Raw genomic sequence first — 20,151 nt, 5'->3', positions numbered from 1 at the left:
AAGAATAAAGCATGTGAGAATGTGAATTTGGAAAAGAACATACTACATGATGACATTAGCAAAAAGCTTTAAAAAGAAACAAAGCCATTAATTATGCTCCCAAAAATGTGCCTTCTTCGGTGCACTGAACCCTAACCCCGAAGAAGGCACTGTGTGCCGTAATGTTGGTTGCGATACCCAGAAAATATTTGGGAGCATAATTAGAGTCTGTGACCTACTTTCTTTTTTATAGTTTACTCTCCCTAAGTCAGAACCTCTACAAAAGACTTTGGGGTGTGCGTCAGCTTACCCATTTTAATAGTAAAAAGCTTCAAAAGGAAATAGGCCTAGATATGGCCAGTATGAAACTCACATAGTTTGGCTGAATGTCCTGGAGGGTATGCTGAACCCCATCGTCCACGACCACCACCGTCACCCCTGTCCCTGTGATGTTGTGCTCCCATACACCAGTCACATTGATGTCCATGCCCTCCCTGACATCGTTGTGCTGTGGGTGGGTGGAAAGGAGGAGAAGGGAAGTGACAAAGGTTACAGAGTTGAAGACATTGAAAATAAACGTGGCATATAGCCGACAGTTTAAAAAGTACTGTGCATTCTTACAGATCTGAATATTCTATATGCTGTAAGTGTGCAGTAAGTAGATTTGAATATTCTATAGGTTATAGGTGTGTATATATTCAGTAGATCTGAATATTGTTTCGCTATGAGACAGTTCTGACGAAAAATAAAGAAGAAGACAGATTAGGCCTAATTCTCACCAGGTGCCACTGTAATGGGTATCTGGGGTCGTTGAAGGCTATTGCTCTCTTGGAGCGGCTGAGGACCTGCTCCTGGGAGTGCCAGAGCACATGAGGGTGGGCTGCCAGCACGTCCCCCGGCCTGCCCTCCTCCTCAGGCCCGGCACAGAGCAGGTAGTGGCCCTCCAGCTGCCCTATCTGGCCCCTGTTCTCCAGGCCAGCCTGCTCAGCCACCCTGCTGGCCAGCTCGTGAAGGGTGGATCCTTCAGCCTCCAGCAGCTCGGAGTCTGTGTGCAGCCGGACGGCCCAGGACTGGCACGGCCCACAGGAGGGAGGGGGAGCCGGGGGAGGGGCGGACGTGTGGAAGGTATGAACAGTCAGGCGGAGCATAGGGGTCAGGCCCAGGAGGAGCAGGAACAAGGGGGGTGTCCCCATGGCAACACAGGCACGTGCTCAACACAAGTTCTGCTCCGCCTCCACATTAGGACCGGCAGCCTAAGGAGACAGGGTGGCGAGGAGGAGTAGAGAAAGTAGCTGGACACACAGAAGAGGGAGAGATGGCTCCACTGCAGTGTGGCATTCAAAAGGAAGTAGCGAGATTTCACAACAACAGAGCAGTTCTCATATTCAACAGCCCTCAAAGTAATGCACTGGTACACACCCTCCATTGGCACACTGTTCATATCAGAACTCCAGCCAATCACGGCACCAGGCCTATATAACATTGTGCTGTTACTGACACTGGAGAGGCGGACGGTACATGTTTTACCATATCCATGTGACACTATGATCCTGCTAATGATAGGCTAGTCTAACCACAGAATACAAGGACAACTCATTGTAGTATAGGTTGACCGATTATGATTTTTCAACGCAGATACCAATTATTGTGATAATGACAATTACAACAATACTGAATGAACACTTATTTTAACTTAATATAAATACATCAATAAAATCAATTTAGCCTCAAATAAATAATGAAACATGTTGAATTTGGTTTAAAAAAATGTTTTAAAAAGGTGTTGGAGAAGAAAGTAAAAATACAATATGTGCCAAAGCCAACGTTTAAGTTCCTTGCTCAGAACATATGAAAGCTGGTGGTTCCTTTTAACATGAGACTTCAATATTCCAAGGTAAGTGGTTTTAGGTTGTAGTTAATATAGTATTTATAGGACTATTTCTCGCTATACCATTTGTATTCCATATACCTCTGACTATTGGATGTTCTTATAGGCACTTTAGTATTGCCAGTGTAACAGTATAGCTTCCGTCCCTCTCCTTGCCCCTACCTGGGCTCGAACCAGGAACACAACAACAGTCATCCTCGAAGCAGCGTTACCCATGCAGAGCAAGGGGAACAACTACTCCAAGTCTCAGAGCGAGTGACGTTTTAAACGCTATTAGCACGCACCCTGCTAACTAGCTAGCCATTTCACAAACGCACGAAGTGCTGTTTGAATTAATGCTTATGAGCCTGCTGCTGCCTAGCATCGCTCAGTCAGACTGCTCTATCAAATCATAGACTTAATTATAACATAATAACACACAGAAATACGAGCCTTTGGTCATTAATATGGTCGAATCCAGAAACTATCATTTCAAAAACAAAATGTTTATTATCACATATACCCTGATTCTGCGTGCAATGAACACAAGAGAAGTGACAATTTCACCTGGTTAATATTGCCTGCTAACCTGGATTTCTTTGAGCTAAATATGCAGGTTTAAAAATATATACTTCTATGTATTGATTTTAAGAAAGGCATTGAGGGTTATGGTTAGGTACACGGAGCAACGACAGTCCTTTTTCTGCAAATGGGCACCGCATCTAATATATGCAATGCTAGATAAACTAGTAATATCATCAATCATGTGTAGTTAACCTGTTAAGCCTACCCCTGTTTACTGCCCCTTCTGGAGGAATTGGGTACCCATATAAAACAGGATACATTTTTGTCAAAAGTTGCTAATATATGCATATAAAAAATATTATCGAATAGAAAACACTAAAGCTTCTAAAACCGTTTAAATTTTGTCTCTATGTAAAGCAGAAGTCTCAGGGCATGCATTCTCCCAAAGTCTCTCTTGTCATGGAAAAAGTTGGCCCAACTTTGACGTCATCGTATACGCACTTCCCAAACAACTACCGCTCTGGGAACAGTCTGTACGTGTTCAGCGCGAAGCCTGCTTTCAATGGGGCTTCTCATTGTGAGAATCGCGCGCTCACGAGTCGTTGAGCGTGCCAAAAGGTCTCGGTCACGCGAAAAAAAAGTGTACGATTATGCGCGCTCTGCTCCGGTGAAGTCTTTTCTTCAGGATCGATTAAAAGACGTGTGTGTTTCGCTTCGTCCTCACAATTGCTGTACACCTTTATAACATGTTAAAGCTTAATTATGAACATAGTTTGACAAGTTTACTCGACATATAATATATATTTTCGACGTTTTGGTGCGCATCCACTTGAATTTTGCTACATTTCGACCGAAATGTGGCTATTTTGAGAACCGAAAGACGCAGACTTGAAAACTAAACGCTGTTTTGGTAAGTATAATCCCTTCCAGGTCTTTTGATGGAAGAACAGCAAAGGTAAGGGAATATTTATGTGTTCATTTTGGGTTTCTATCGACTCCAAGATAGAGGAGGCATAATGATACCTTTGGAGCGCCGACTCCTAGTATAGCCTAGTGAACGCAACCTGTAACGTTAAAAATAAATGTAAGACAGCGATTGCATTTAGAAGAAGTGTATCTTCCTATACATATGTAAAACATGCATATTTAGTCAAAGTTTATGATGTGTATTCCTTGTTAGCTGATGTTATCTGCCGGAGCTATTTCATTTCTCCTGACATTTTAGTAGCATTTTTTGAACGATGCGTCATTGTAAACAGAGATTTATGGATATATATTGCAGATTATTGAAAAAAAATGAATGTACTGTGTAACATGTTATATTACTGTCATCTGATGAAGATTTCAAAAGGTTAGTGAAATTTTTTTTTTTTTATCCTGCGTTTGTTGATTGCATATTTTTTCCTACTTGGCTATGCTAATGAGCTATGTCTGCGGTGGTGGTTTGACATAAATATGTGCTATGTTTTCGCAGTAAAACATTTTAGAAATCTGACTTGTTGCCTGGATTCACAACGAGTGTAGCTTTAATTCAATACCCTGCATGTGTATTTTAATGAACGTTTGAGTTTTAACTAATACTATTAGCATTTAGCGTAGAGCATTTGCATTTCCAGAGCTCTAGATGGGAAGCCTGCGTGCCAGGTAGGAGCAAGAGGTTAACTAGTGATTATGATTGATTGTTTTTTATAAGATAAGTTTAATGCTAGCTAGCAGCTTACCTTGGCTTCTTACTGCATTCACGTAACAGGTAGGCTCCTCATGGAGTGCAATGAGAGGCAGGTGGTTAGAGCGTTGGACTAGTTAACTGTAAGCTTGCAAGATTGAATCCCAGAGCTGACAATGTAAAAATCTGTCGTTCTGTCCCTGAACAAGGCAGTTAACCCACTGTTCCTAGGCCGTCATTGAAAATAGGAACGTTCTTAACTGACTCGCCTCGTTAAATAAAGGTGTAAAACCTTTTTTTAAATTGTATTTATTATTATTATTATTATTTTAATCGGTCAAAAATACCGATTTCCGATTGTTATGAAAACTTGAAATCGGCCCTAATTAATCGGCCATTCCGATTAATTGGTCGACCTCTACCATGTAGCATATGAATCAACTAAAGTTCTACAAAATGCCAAAGCCATTGTGACCAATGCATATTTTGCCAAGTATTGACATGCCCCTTTTCTCTGTTAGGAAAGAATAGGACTATAACCTGACAAAGAGAACCATGTGTTATTCATATTACTTGTCAAGACAAGAATTCATACAAATTGTGTTGTTTACGACAGTGTGGGCAGAGGCCACTTGAACCCACATTTTGTGAAGCTTGTAAATTAAGATAGATTCTCTTAACGAAAAGGAGAATCTAGCGAAAAGCAGAATAAGCTAGACTACATCAACAAAGGGAAAGACTCAGATTGTGATTTCTGGGTGGTTCGACCAGTTCAACATGTTATACCGAGGACGTCAACACAAGGGCAGGGATATCCCATGCATAACTACCTTTGGCGCTTATTGACAATATAATCTTCTGGTCGGGGAGGTTTTGTTAAAGTGTTGTCGCTGAAAAATACTGTGCTAAAACCGCTTAAAAACAGTGTACAGTAAGTGTATATTTTGCATTTGTGAAATGATTTGGTGTTAAAGGGCTTTATGTTTCAAGAACCGTACCGCAATTGAGAATCGATTCACCTTTCGATGGGAGCATTTGGTAGTTTTGGCTGACAGAGCCAATTTCAATATGCATAGCCATCTTCAGACAATTTGCCGGGATGACACATGTCCTACTTATCAGTACACGCATAACTCCAGCATTACAAAACCTCTGATTAAAAATAAACCTCAGGTAGCAAATAAGCCATACATTTTATTTGTTGACCAAATTCAACACTCTTATCTCCATACAAAAACACTGTTTGCTGGTGGGAGACAGATTTTCTGCAGTTGGGCCTCTCTTCCTCTTTGATTTAACTCTAAACTGCCACACCTGATTCAATTAGTCAATTAATCATCACGGCTTTTGACTAATTTAATCTGGTGTGCCAATGTAGGGTTAAACACTGTGTGGGCCAAGGAGAGGGTTGGGAAACCCTGATTTTGTCCATTATTGTGCTAGGACGAGCTTTCCCAAACTTCCCCCCTGGGTGCACATTTTGGTTTTTGCCCAAGCACTACACAGCTGATTCAAATAGCCAACTCATCAGCAAGCTTTGATTCCTGGAATCAGCTGTGTAGTGTTAGGGCAAAAACCAAAACATGTACCCAGAGCGGGCCCCAGGTCCGAGTGTGGGAAACCCTGGGCAGGGGAAGTGTTATTAATCAGTACAGTAATGGAGGAAAACATAGTATGGATATCAATGTTGACAGATTTAGAAATGAACAAAGACATGTTTGTTAACTAACATTAACTATGTGACGTTTTGTGTTAGGTCTACTTCTACTAATCTACTAAACTAACTCCCAACTTCAGATGTAATTAACTTAACATAACTAACGTTTGTTAACTAACGTTAGATGTATTGACATAAAATCCCACTCTTGTTTCGGGCGTATAAATTGGCTCGCTGTACAGTAATGTAAACTAGCTAACTATCAACGTTACAGGAGCTAGTTAGTTACAGCAGTTTGGAAGCTCATTTTATAACACGACTGCGACAAACGAAATAGCGAAACACATTGCTAACTATATTTTTATTCGACAGCTCGTTATGTAAATAGCCAGAACTCCTTAGTTCATCTGATAGCTTGCTAATTAGCTACGCTCGCTATAAACAGACCGTATGGCTGACAAACAGCTAGCCAGCTAACGACGTTAATTAGCCATTGTCAGCTAGTCCTCAACACGCAAGAAAGTACTACAATCACAAGGCTAAAAGTCATACTGATTTATGTATTATACCTTTTCGTCGACGTCTTTAGTCTGCCGTTTATTTGTGGACTACAATTTCATCTACGATAGCTGAGACTGTGGTTTCCGTAATGTCGTCACTTCCGCAACAACTTATTTGTTATTTTTATTATCCACTTGGATGAGTTAAAACGTCATTACACTACTAAATAGAAAAATATATAAATGGACTCTACATGGTGTCAAAAGCGTTCTACGGGGATGCTGACCCATGTTGTCTCCAATGCTTCCCACAGTTGTATCAAGTTGGCTGGATGTCCTTTGGGTGGTGGACCATTCTTGATACACTCAGGAAACTTTTGAGGTCCCATTCAAAAGCACTTCAATATTTTGTCTTGCCCATTCACCCCATGAATGGCACACACACAATCCATGTCTCAAGGTTTACAAATCCTTCTTTAACCTGTCATCTACACTGATTGAAGTTTATTTAACAAGTGACATCAATAAGGGATCATAGCTTTCACCTGGTCAGTCTGTCATGGAAAGAGAAGCTGTTCTTAATGTTTTCTATACTCGGAGTATATTCCCATTGATTCTTGAAAAAATACATCTTATTGGTCTTCTAATCATGATACTGCCATATTTGGTCCATTACTTAGAGACCTTAACTATTTTCAACCTACATGAAATGCGGCAATACAGGATACAGGATTCATTTAAACAACAGTGACATAAGTCCAGATGTCTGTATCCCACTCATCAGGGAAGGGGAACTAAAGTCAGGACACAGATTCTGTTATATTTGTTACTTTATTTATTCGTAGTCTGTGGTCAGTGCATCTGACAGATATACAATTCAGATTTATTTACAGCAGGTCGATGAAGGTAGAATCTGTCCCTCATTGAGACATTTTAATATTGTGTTCATTTATGTAAAATAACACAACTATTGATATTCAAGCACACCATAGGGATAGTGCAGTTGACTGAATATGAATATGTGAATATGAATATGTGTGTTACTGTCTGTGTCGGTGAGTTTCTGTATAACGCTGTTGAGGGGTTGGCTGAGATGTTCAAGCTGTTTGGAGGTTTTGAAGACATCTGTATGTGTGGGAGAATCATTGCGTGTGTGTGTCCGTGCTTTTCTTTCTGTGTGAATTAGTGCATTCATTAGCAGTGAGGTAATGCACCAACTGAATCAACAAGAGCCATATAAAAGTGCCATATCTGATATTAACTGTATTAAATACATAATCTTAGCTTTTTAATGCACACCAAGTAACATGGCTTCACCATAAAAGTTCATTGCATTTGATATTTGAGTGCTAATTTCACTCTTGAAAAGTTCACCCAATTAGCACTTATGATTAGCGTTCCTTAGCTGGTACTGTTGATGTCAAATCAAACAAATCCGATATATTCAATGACCAGGTCCATCCTTAAATTCTAGATAATCTCATTTGTACATGTGATCCATAAACACACATACATACATATACACACACCTCATACAATCACAAACACTCACACACACCTATACGTACTGTATATTTATATCATGCCCTTATATCAATAAAGTTCTCCACTGAATCCAGGAAGCCATTGAACCCAGCTTGCTGGTATATCCACCTTTGATGAATCCAAAGTAAATGGCCATTGGCTTGTTTGGTCACTGTGCTACCCGCCCAAGCCACAACCAACACCATCCTACATCCTAATCTGTTTCTGCATTACTTAATGAGGCTGATGCTCACTCAACAACAATAAGCAAAGCCACGATCTCCATTTCTGTTAGGCTTGCCTCTCCTGTGTAGAGTATGTCCATGTCTCTCTATCATTTGAGGAGTGAGATATCATCAGCAAAGTCCCCAAATCCAGGTGGACGAAGGCAGCGGGAGAAACGCCACTGGCACACCATAAGGCACAATGGCAGCATGAAGAGGGCACAGATGCCCGCCATTATGTAGGCAATGGTCATGAGGGTGGACTCGTCCGTCTGCGGGATGTTGTAGCCGCAGTCCTCCAGGTCCACGCCATGGTACGGCCCCTCAACGGAGGCTGTGCGGAACTCATCGTGCACTGTGGCATAGAAATAGACACAGATCAGCAATATACATACATACAGGCACACACAGGCACACACAGTCTTGTACAACTAACCTTGTGGGGACACACAATTCAGTCCCATTCAAAATCCTATTTTCCCTTACCCCTAACCCGTACCCTAACCTTAACCCTAACCTTAGCTCCAACCCTAATCCTAAAATTAACCATAGCTCCTAACCCTAAACCTAATTCCAACCCTAAAACTTATTCTAACCTTAACCCTTAAACCCTCTAGAAATAGAATTTGACCTTTTGGGGACCAACAAGTATAGTTAAACACATCCACACCCACATCCACACCCACACCCACACCCACCCCACACAAATACATACATACACACAAATGAATTATTATTTAACCTGTCTCCTCCCTTTCATCTACACTGGTTGAAGTGGATTTAACAAGTGACACCAATAAGTGATCACCTGGTCAGTCCATGTCATAGAAAGAGCAGGTGTTCATAATGTTTTGTTTACATATTTATTATGTTTACAGCCCTAGTCTAAAATGTTCCTCGTAAATCTACACACAATATCCCAAAATTACAAAGCAAAATTTTTTTTTGTATTTTTTGTGTGCAAGCTTTTAAAATAAAAACGGAAATATCATATTTACATAAGTATTCAGACCCTTTACTCAGTACTTTGTTGAAACACCTTTGGTAGCGATTACAGCCTCGAGTCTTCTTGGGTATGACTTCTTGTGTATGACGCTACAAGCTTGGCACACCTGCATTTGGAGAGTTTCTCCCATTATTCTCTGCAGATCCTCTCAAGTGCTGTCAGGTTTAATGGGGAGCATCGCTGCACAGCTATTTTCAGGTCTCTCCGGAGATGTCCGATCGGGTTCAAGTCCGGGCTCCAGCTGGGCCCCTCAAGGACATTCCGAAACTTGTCCCGATTCCACTCCTGTGTTGTCTTGGCTGTGTGCTTTGGATCATTGTCCTGTTAGAAGGTGAACCTTCACCCCAGTCTGAGGTCCTGAGCAGGTTTTCATCAAGGATTTCTCTGTACTTTGCTCTGTTAACCTTTCCCTCGATCCTGAATAGTCTCCCAGTTCCTGCTGCTGAAAAACATTCCCACAGCATGATACTGCCACCACTATGCTTCACCGTAGGGATGGTGCCAAGTTTCCTCCAGACGTGACACTTGGCATTCAAGCCAAATAGTTCAATCTTGGTTTCATCAGACCAGAGAATCTTGTTTCTCATGGTCTGTGAGTCTTCAGGTGCCTTTTGGCAAACTCCAAGTGGGCTGTCATGTGGCTTTTACTGTGGAGTGACTTCCATCTAGCCACTCTACCATAAAGGCCTGTTTGGTGGTGCTGCAGAGATGGTTGTCCTTCTGGAAGGTTCTCCCATCTCCACAGAGGAGTTCTAGAGCTTTGTCAGAGTGACCATTAGGTTCTTGGTCACCTCCCTGACCAAGGCCCTTCTCCACTGATTGCTCAGTTTGGCCAGGCGGACAGCTCTAGGAAGAGTCTTGGTGGTTCCAAACTTCTTCCATTTAAGAATGATGGAGGCCACTGTGTTCTTGGGGACCTTCAATGCTGCAGAATTGTTTTGGTACCCTTCCCCAGATCTGTGCCTTGACACAATCCTGTCTCGGGGGTCTACAGACAATTCCTTCGACCTCATGGCTTGTTTTTTTTTCTCTGACATGCTCTGTCAACCGTGGGACGTTATATAGACAGGTGTGTGCCTTTCCAAATCATGTCCACTCAATTGAATTTACCACAGGTGGACTCCAATCAAGTTGTAGAAACATCTCAAGGATGATCAGTGGAAACAAGATGCACTTGAGCTCAATATCCAGTTTAATAGCAAAACCTAAATAAGGTATTTCTGTTTTTAATTTTTAAAACATTTGCAAAAATGCCTAAAAAACAGTTTTTCCTTTGTCATTATTGGATATTGTGTGTAGATTGATGAGGGAAAAAAATATTTAATACATTTTAGAATAAGCCTGTAACGTTACAAAATGTGGAAAAAGTCAAGGGGTCTGAATCCCGAATGCACTTCTCATAGTCCCTCCGTCCCCCCCTCACCATGGCAGGTGCTGACGGCAAACCCGATGCGTTTCCTCTGGCGGTCGAACACCACATAGAAGCCCTCCATGATGACGGCGCCCATGACGGTGCCCGTGCTGGACTGGGACACGGCAAACTTATAGCAGTCCTCCTGGGCAGAGGCTACGTCCTCCACAGGTCGCAGGTACTGCTGCAGGGGGCACAAAGAGACAGTGGACATCGAGTCAGCAGAGGACACCTACAATGGACGGTACATCAAATACTCTCTGTAGTTCTCAACACATCTAAATTGAATAAAAAGTTCAAGGACTTTGAGAGGATCACCACTACCTCATTGAGTTGATTCATTGAATGATGAAGACCTATTGTATTCAATGACAGGTAAGTACACAGACAGACACTGTTACCTGTGGGAGAATGGAGATGCGGAAGGACTGGTTGCGGTTCTCACTCATGAGGTAGAGCGAGATGACAGGGAAGATGTGCCACGGGGTGGTGCCCGCCTGCCAGCACACCAGCTGCTCCCCCAACCAGAACCCAGAGGGAAACTGCTCCGTCTGATATGGAGACATGGGGTTTGTGTATGTGCGCGCGTGCGTGCGTGCGCGTGTTTCAGAGAGAAGGGTACAAAGAATATTTAGCAATTGCAGAAACTAGAGAAAGATTATAGCCATGAAACTATTACAGACATTAGACCTGACAAAAGGGATTTCACATGACACTAGCTGAAACTGGCAGCTAGAAAGAAGAGAGAACAAAACAACAGAGAGAGTGAGTGAGAGAGAGATGAGAAGAGGTATGAGGAGGGACTCACAGACGAGGCTGCCTCGATGGCCTTCACGGCTGCCTGGAACACTTTGCGAGGGAGCCGGAGGTTAGTGGTGCCACTGTCCACAATGCTCTTATCATAGTTGTACTGGTAGAGACACAAGCCAAGAGAGAGAGGAAGCAAATTGTCATTATGTATTCACTGTCACTTACTGCGCAATTATTAGTGATAAAAGGTAAACAACAGACAGATATTCAGGGTTAACTAAAGAGAATCCAGGGGCAAACAAAATATGAAAAGAGAAGGGGCCACCCATACTTAATATTTAATCACACATGCCTATAAGTTCCTTTGGATAAAAGTGTCTTCTAAAGAGCATATATTATATGAATATATGAAAGAGAAAGTGGAACGATATAGGGAGGAAGATGTTGATTGAAGGTTGATCAGAAAAACACACAGTATCTCACCTCCTTGCAGTCCATGTTGAGATCCTGACCATTGACCTCAATGCGCACAATGATGACCTCATAATACCACTCCCGGCGGATCGGGGTGTACCACAGGTCCCCAACATAGAGAGAAGAATCCACTCCACCAATGATCTAAGAAAACAGCAATCAAACAGTATCGTAGGCTGGATCCAAACTCTCAACACACTTTCCATCTCATATTGCCTTTGTAATACCGATTATAGCTAAACAATACCGACCTGCCTGCCTGCCTGGCACATACTGTACAATCTCTATGTATAACACTCTTGGTTACACTAACACAACACACCGCTTCTGTGTATTTCCCACAAACAGAAAATGTGTCTGTGCCTTTTCCTATCTACAGTATGTCTATTCTCTCTCACCATGCTGCCGCCCACGGTGGCACTGCCCAGGCTGTAGTTCTGGGTGAACCCTGCGCCACACATCTGCAGGGAGAACAGGTTGGGCACGGGGGTCTGCCGCACCAGCGAGTCAAAGAAAGGCTCCAGTGTCTCATCAGGCTAAACAGAGGGGGTGGGGGTGGTGATTTAGAAAGGATTTAACGATGGGAAAAGGATAGCTATATTAAAGTGATTATTTTAGCCATCTTGTTGACAGCAAGCCTAAATTGACATTGTATCTTCACAAATCCATCACTGTGCATTTTCCACATTACTGTATAGCGCTGGCTCTCCACCCTCACCAGTGACCCTCTAGCTGACCCCTCCCTCCGTCCCTCCCAGGCAATCTCTGCTCAGCCCTCTGTTTCCCGCTCTCTCCATCTCCATCTCCCTCAAGCCCATCTCACCCATGTGTTTTCAACCCAGCTCATTTCCCTTTCCCTGCCTCTCTCTTTCCCCCCTCTCACCCGAGCGATCTCGGCGTAGGCCAGGCCCAGGATGCCCTCCCAGTTGGATCCGTTGATGAAGAAGCGGTCCGACTGGGTAATGGCAGCGATGTTGGCACGGAGCGAGGCGTTGGGGCCATGCGGCACAGACACCAGGTCAGTGCCCAGCTCACCCTCCCAGCGGCCCTGGGTGTAGGGTACATAGACACTGCGCCCAAGGTCGCGGTAGGATTTAGACCTATGAACAACAGGGGAGAAAAGGTGCTTACTATATAAGTCCAGCAAGGGAAGTGTGCAGGGCCATCTAAAAGGGAGAGATTCCACTGAGATTCACTGTTCAACGGGAATCATATTTAATATCATATTTAAAGAGAAAGTTTACTCAACAAAAATATGTTACTATGTTGTCCATCAGTCCACTGTTGATATGGTCCCAAAGCATTGTGCATGTCAGCAGTAAAGTTTTCAAGATGGGGCACTTTCAGTGTATCGTAATAAGATCCAGTGGTACTCACAGTGAGCGATGGTAGTATCTGCAGAGGAAAGGGTGAGCAGCTGCCCCAACTGCAAAGTTACTGCTGCCTGTGTCCACCAGAATATTCAACTGATTCCCAAACACACAAACACAACATAGTTGTCATTGTTATGAAACACTATTACATATTCACTGGGCATTTTTCCAAAGCAAGGCCTATATATTGTAACAGGTGTTCAGTAGGTATACAGTTGAAAGTTGGAAGTTTACATACACTTAAGTTGGAGTAATTTAAACTTGTTTTTCAACCACTCCACAAATGTTGTTAACAAACTATAGCTCTGGCAAGTCGGTTAAGACATCGACTTTGTGCATGACACAAGTAATTGTTCCATACAGATTATTTCACTTATAATTCACTGTATCACAATTCCAGTGGGTCAGAAGTTTACATACACTAAATTGACTGTGGCTTTAAACAGCTTGGAAAATTCCAGATAATTATGTCATGGCTTTAGAAGCTTCTGATAGGCTAATTTACAACATTTGAGTCAATTGGAGGTCTACCTGTGGATGTATTTCAAGGCCCACCTTCAAACTCAGTGCCTCTTTGCTTGACATCATGGGAAAATCAAAAGAAATCCGCAAAGACCTCAGAAAAAAAATGTTGGACCTCCACAAGTCTGGTTCATCCTTCAAAGCAATTTCCAAATGCCTGAATGTACCACGTTCATCTGTACAAACAACAGTACATTGAAGCAACATCTCAAGACATCATCACCAAGTTAAAGCTTGGTTGCAAATGGGTCTTCCAAATGGACAATGACTCCAAGCATACTTACAAAGTTGTGGCAAAATGGCTTAATGACAACAAAGTCAAGGTATTGGAGTGGCCATCACAAAGCCTTGACTTCAATCCCGTAGAAAATTTGTGGGCAGAACTGAAAAAGCATGCGCGAGCAAGGAGGCCTACAAACCTGACTCAGATACACCAGCTGTGTCAGGAGGAATGGGCCAAAATACACACAACTTATTGTGGGAAGCTTGTGGAAGGCTACCCAAAACGTTTGACCCAAGTTAAACTATTTAAAGGCAATGCTACCAAATACTAATTGAGTGATGTAAACTTCTGACCCACTGGGAATGTGATGAAAGAAATATAAGCTGAAATAAATCATTCGCTCTTTTATTATTCTGACATTTCACCATGACAGGGAATTTTTACTAGGTTTAAATGTCAGGAATTGTGAAAAACTGAGTTTAAATGTACATGGCTAAGGTGTATGTAAACTTCCGACTTTAACTGTATGTGGTATATGTAGTTGTGTGTGTGCGTGAGGGTGAGGGTTAAAGGACAGAATACATTGAAATACACTGACTATAAGGACACTCTCTCTATTACCCTGGAGACAGCCATGCCTATGCATAAAACGATTCCCTGTAGCTGCTGCTAAAAACATTTCTTCTTTTCAGCCATTTAGTCACTTTCTCTCTCTCTCACTCTCTCATCTCCTGGCATTATGTTACTGACAGTTGCTATGTATTGTATTTATTATGCTCCAAATGTCCTTCTCTTTTCATTTTCCTTTGCATCCAACCCCTAGGCTGTTCTCGGATTGCCCTCTTTCTCTGTTTCTCTCTCTCTCTCTCTGTCTACCTCCTTCCCTCTCCTTTCGGTGCGAGTATCATATTTTGCGCAGTCAGTGAGTCAATCAGACTGGCAGCCATGTTTTTTTGTCTCTCTGGTGACCAGAAGGACCCTGATCAATAATAGATCTGCTACTGGAATATGCTCCTGAAATATCCAGGGATGCATCCTCACCAGGCACCCTATTCCCTATATAGTGCACTACTTCTGACCAGAGCCCATAGGGTGCCATTTGGGACACAGTCCAGGAATGTTCTTCGTCTCAGTGGCAGAGCCAAGAGCCTCAAGGACTGCGTGGCCTGGAAGAACCCCCACCCATCCCGCTGCCTTAGTCTCAAACATGGTCCCACACACACTCTCCCACCAACACAAACATGCCACTTGAAACACACTCGTCACATGCACCCTGCTGTTCCATAACATATCCATGTCATCTTCTAACGCTCTATCACAGGGGTGTCAATAGGATATGGCACTCACCATACTCTACAACACAAACAATTTAAAATGGGCTACTAACATAAAACTTTTTTTTTAAACGCTAAAAATTCAAATGCAGTTTAGCAGAACTACAGAGCTGACTTCAGGACCATGCCACCTGGGAGCAGGAGGGAAGGCTGTTTGTATGGATGGCTAGCTGGCTTTATGCAGAGCGCATCACGCAGCTGCAGGGAACAGCACAACTTTTTTTTCTCAAAACAGTGCAGAGATAAAGATGGCTGTAGTAGATGGCTTTGGCTAGGTAACTGCTGACTGACTTGACATGAAACTAAACTAGAGTTTTAATCCCGGTGCTGAGCCAGTGCGTAGCAGCTAATTCTTGTATGACGTGTTTGTAGCACCTGAGGAGTGCTGGTGGCACCTTCATTGGGGAGAATGGACTTGTAGTAATGGCTGAAGCAGAATCAGTGGAATGGTATCAAATCCATCAAACACATGGTTTCCATGTGTTCGATGCCGTTCCATTTGCTCCGTTCCAGCCATTAAAATGAGCCGTCCTCCCCTCAGCAGCCTCCACTGGTTTCTAGAACGTTCAGTCCCCTATTGACAGAGGTGAATGAAGCCACAGCAACAAGCTGATAATGTCTGGAGTCATTTTAGCTTGTTTTTGCTATGCTGCAAATATAATTTTAGAGTTTTTAAAAATTGTGTAGCAATGCAGTAGATGAGCTTTAATTTTCGAAACATTCCCTGGAGGAGAATGTCCCTCTGCCATCCATTCCCTGGGTTTAGCTGAAACTACGCCCCTGCCCTAACCACCACACCACATTCACCCCCTCCACACACATCAAAAACACCAAGCCATGCATTGCAATGAATTTTTGGGAAAACACAAATCAAATTTAAATCAATTAGGGTCACTAGGGAGATTATGCATAACAGTCTGTGTGGACCTATTTGCGTGTTATATGATCTTGAAATAAATAACGATAAACCTTAGCATTGCTGTAAAGAGTGATTTAACTTTAACCTGCATAAACGCTCCCTCTGTCAGCCTCTTGGCGTGCTCTCTTCCTTTCACTCTGATTGTAGTGTAGTGAGGAATTTTGGTGAGGAATACGCTGACGCCTCACAATTGATCTGTCCTGCCTGCATCCTGCTTCCCTTTCACACACACACCACCCGAGACGCCTGGCCGGCTGCATCCTGACACACACACACACCTCGGACCTGCTACAACCCTGCCACACTTCCTGTTTCTGGCAGAAGTCTAGAATCCCTGTCGCAAACCTCATCTATTATTTTAGAAGATATTATATCAGGAGCCTTAGGTAGCTCCTCAGAGTAGCAGTGCTGATTTAGGATCAGTTTAGCCTTTTAGATCACAATTAATAGGATTAGATGGACAGGGTGGAGCTGATCCTAGATCAGCACTTTTACTCTGTGACAATTGATACATACAGTTTACATCTTGAAGTTACTGTAACATTCACACATTTGAGTCTTATAGTTAGTAAGTAGTCTATTCAGTAGGCCTATGTGACAAATGTTTGGTTTGTATTACTGTATCAAAGCAATATGGTAATAGAATTCTCTTCTATTACATAAGGGAAATATTTTGTTCTGTTTCTTTTAGTGCGTCATATACATCATTACTAATACTGGATCAATCTCTATGGTTGTATTTGTATCAATGTTTCTATACTTAACAAAAATATAAACCCAAACAAAATAAAGTGTTGGTCCCCATGTTCCCTGAGCTGAAATAAAAGATCCCTGAAATGTTCCACACGCACAAAAAGCTTGTGTTTCTCAAATTGTGTGCACACATTTGTTTACATCCCTGTTAGTGAGCATTTCTCCTTTGCCAAGATAATCCATCCACCTGACAAGTGTGGCATATCAAGGAGCTGATTAAACAGCATGATCATTACACAGGTACACCTTGTGCTGGGGACAATAAAAGCCCAAATGTGCAGTCACAGTATTTCTGTCTGTAATAAAGCCCTTCTGTGGGGAAAAACTCATTCTGATTGGCTGGGACTGGCTCCCCAGTGGGTGGACCTGGCTCCCATGTGGCCTAATGAATTCATGTCAATTGACTGATTTCCTTATTTGAACTGTAACTCAGGAAAATCGTTGAAATGGTTGCATGTTGCGTTTATATTTTTGTTCAGTCTAAATGTTAGTGAGTGGATGGAAGCCAGTGATGGTTTATCCTCGCAGTGGCACAATGAGTGTCCTAGGCAGGGCATAACATTGGCTCTGTCACACAGTAATCCCTGTGGTGTGCCAGTCTGTACCCTGCAGCTGCTTAGCTGCACCACACTGGTAATTATCCCCCCCCCCCTCTCTCTCTGCAGAATTAAAGGCTTCATTCTCTCCTTCTTTCTCCCTTCTCTCACATGCAAGAACAGAGACACACACATTTATTATTGTTGTTCTTCTTCGTCACCATATGTCATTTTAGAGGCCAGGTTACCAAGGTTTTACCAAGGCCAGTGTTTCTTCATTCTGGTCCTGGGGACCCAAAGGGATGCCCATTTTAGTTTTTGCCCTACAATTAAACACCTGCTTCCACTAATCAAAGGTTTGATGGGAGGGTAGGTTTGACGTGTCACAATGCAGAGGATATAGGGCACAGGTGAGCAAAATGTCAGACAGGATCAACTGAATGGGCGTGTCAATGAGAGAGTGAGAGAGAGAGAGAAAAAGAGAGAGAGACAAAGTAAGCCAAAAATAATGGTGTTCCAAAAAGGGTCCAGTTGTCAGGACCACTAATACAAATTCCATCACCGTTGCCCTAGAGCACACACACAACTATACATACAGTACTTCAGTCCAAACATCAGCGCCACAGGTAACTTCCACAAACCTGTGAACAATCTGAGAGACAAGGCAAGAAGGGCCTTCTACGCCATCAAAAGGAACATCAAATATGACATACCAATTAGGATCTGGCTAAAAATACTTGAATCGTTATAAAAACCCATTGCCCTTTATGGTTGTGAGGTCTGGGGTCCGCTCACCAACCAAGAATTCACCAACTGGGACAAACACCAAATTGAGACTCTGCATGCAGAATTCTGAAAAAAAGATCCTCTGTGTACAATGGAAAACACAACAAAATGCAGGCAGAGCAGAATTAGGCCGATACCCGCTAATGATCAAAATCCATATAACGGACGTTAAATTCTACAACCACCTAAAAGGAAGCGATTCCCAAACCCTCCATAACGAAAAGCCAACACCTACAGAGAGATACACCTGGAGAAGAGTCCCCAAAGCACATTTCCCTCAGATTTTACACACCAACAAAAGATTTGAGAACAAATCAATTGGGTGAAATACCAGTGTACCATCACAGCAGCATGATTTGTGACCTGTTGCAGAAAAGGGAAGCCAGAGAAGAACAAACACCAATGTAAATACAACCTATATCTATGTTTATTTATTTTCCCTTTTGTACTCAAACTATTTTTACATAGTTACAACGCTGTATATAGATATAATATGACATTTGAAATGTCTCTATTCCTTTGGAACTTTTGTGAGTGTATGTTTACTGTTCATTTTGTATTGTTTATTTTACTTTTGTTAATCATCTATTTCACTTGTTTTGGCAATGTAAACATACGTTTCCCCAATACAGTCATTTGAATTGAATTGAGAGAGGGAGAGAGAGAGAGTGTGTGTCACCTTCTGTGGCGGTGAACCCACTGCCATCTCCACGTAGTAGCCCTGTCCGGATTTCCCACGAAGGTTGTCGATCATGTCCACGAAATTGATGCCACCGACTCCTCTGCGCCTCCGCGCTGCCCTCGAGGAGCGGTGCCGAGCCAAATGCTGGGGTTGGGGCTCGGAGAGAGGGCCCTGTCGCAGTGGGAAGTGAATAGCCAGAGGGCCTGAGGTGTTTGGTTCAACTTCAGCCTCGTTGGTGCCGAAGCTGACACCTACAAATAGGCAGACAATCGTCCATAAAAATACCATCCAACGAGGACAGAGTGCCTCCATTTTGAAATGTTATTTTAGGCTATATATTGTAGGACCCTTAATTTGCGCACTCGACCGTCTCCTTTCAGTTTGGTATCATTAGAAATGCTGCAGAACTGTTGTTTATGGCACCAAGATCAAACGCCGATGCTACAAAAAATGGCAGTTGCAGCCATAATGTAACATTGTTGACATCTTTATTAAAAGACAGCGGAGTCCATTTGATTTGAATATCTGTCCGTGTTTATAGATGGTGTGGTATCGAGCGCTGCAGCGGCCATACACCTTGTCCTCAATGTATGGAAGGAAAAAAACTATAATTGACTAAATCTTAGATAAACAACAGACATATCCATGTGCATATAGCTGTTGACAAAACAATCCAATTCAGTATAATGAAATCAACAACTGCGCAAGTAGGCTGATAGTCAAATAAATCATAAAACGCATGAATTAGAGGTTGTCCAAAAAGGCTGATGTCCCAATATCAATAATCCAGAGGCCCGTTACCCGTACAATCATCGTTCTGTCACACCACTAAAAATCCCGGCCACCATAATCCGCATCTCTCCTCTGTGCATTCTCTCCGCTACCTTCCCGCATTCACCCGCCTCCTCCATCAATCCTGCATCATCTCGTAACTGAACTGAGCATCTCCCGCAAGCACAACCTCAGCACGGGGCATTGTGGGTATAGTAGTTTTTTTTATTCACGGGTAATAAAAGATAAAATAGCCTTTCATTAAAATAGCCTATAATAAATGATAAAGCAAAATAGCAAATTATTTTGAATGGGTCTTTATTGACATAATTTGAATACTAATATTTTTCACTTTAAACAATTCATTTCCCTATACGCCTTGTGTGCTTCGTTTAAAAAGTCATATCTAAAATCATCAGCCCAAGATGAAACGATCAATGACTGATCTCATGATAGAACTTTTTCACTTTGTTTCTTTGAGAAATAATGAGGAGAGACCGCCACATATTGAAGGATAATGTGGGCTACCGTAGGAAGATCTGTAGTAATGGAACTATGGGAAGAAATGTTATCGTATTATTTTATGTAGTTAAAAGCGATGAGTTAGAAGAAGCCTACATAACCAATCCATAAAGTAAAATTTAACATCCATATATGGACAGCTATGTA

The 20,151-nt window shown here is 42.4% G+C and overlaps 2 protein-coding genes across 5 annotated transcripts in view; both read right to left on the bottom strand.

Moving 5' to 3' along the window:
* The window catches only part of LOC124005765 (proprotein convertase subtilisin/kexin type 7-like), a 28,680-nt gene extending 22,259 nt beyond the window's left edge, over nucleotides 1-6,421 (bottom strand). For 2 of the 4 annotated variants that reach the window (XM_046315281.1, XM_046315285.1), the window contains exons 1-3: nucleotides 6,264-6,421; nucleotides 759-1,271; nucleotides 353-487 (exon numbers count right to left, since the gene is read on the bottom strand). In XM_046315281.1, coding sequence (XP_046171237.1) covers nucleotides 353-487; nucleotides 759-1,172 — 549 coding nt within the window. In that variant the 5' untranslated portion in view covers nucleotides 1,173-1,271; nucleotides 6,264-6,421. Of the gene's footprint in view, nucleotides 1-352; nucleotides 488-758; nucleotides 1,272-4,092; nucleotides 4,115-6,263 lie in introns of those variants that run through there. The other 2 variants (XM_046315283.1, XM_046315284.1) reach the window with 2 other exon arrangements.
* A 586-nt stretch (nucleotides 6,422-7,007) lies between these two features.
* LOC124006433 (beta-secretase 1-like) lies at nucleotides 7,008-19,650 on the bottom strand. Its single transcript, XM_046316447.1, has 9 exons — nucleotides 18,709-19,650; nucleotides 12,961-13,049; nucleotides 12,467-12,683; nucleotides 11,982-12,119; nucleotides 11,593-11,727; nucleotides 11,168-11,269; nucleotides 10,761-10,910; nucleotides 10,372-10,543; nucleotides 7,008-8,297 (listed from the first exon to the last, which is right to left on the bottom strand). Exons 1-9 carry the CDS (start codon nucleotides 19,021-19,023, stop codon nucleotides 8,053-8,055), a joined length of 1,563 nt encoding a protein of 520 aa, XP_046172403.1. The 5' UTR covers nucleotides 19,024-19,650; the 3' UTR covers nucleotides 7,008-8,052.
* Between the last annotated feature and the right edge of the window lie 501 nt (nucleotides 19,651-20,151).

Source organism: Oncorhynchus gorbuscha, linkage group LG19, assembly GCF_021184085.1.
Source record: "Oncorhynchus gorbuscha isolate QuinsamMale2020 ecotype Even-year linkage group LG19, OgorEven_v1.0, whole genome shotgun sequence".
NCBI lineage: Eukaryota > Metazoa > Chordata > Actinopteri > Salmoniformes > Salmonidae > Oncorhynchus > Oncorhynchus gorbuscha.
Note: the sequence above shows the minus strand (reverse complement) of the source record. Positions and strands in the feature narration are given on the sequence as shown.

What these genes read in the sequence shown, in the direction of transcription:
- LOC124006433 (XM_046316447.1), bottom strand. Translation starts at nt 19,023, where the DNA reads ATGGAGGCACTCTGTCCTCGTTGGATGGTATTTTTATGGACGATTGTC. An exon ending in CCTACGCCGAGATCGCTCGG is followed by an intron (nt 12,120 to 12,466) that starts GTGAGAGGGGGG and finishes CCCTCTGTTTAG; the next exon opens with CCTGATGAGACACTGGAGCC. An exon ending in TGCCGTCAGCACCTGCCATG is followed by an intron (nt 8,298 to 10,371) that starts GTGAGGGGGGGA and finishes TCTATGCCACAG; the next exon opens with TGCACGATGAGTTCCGCACA.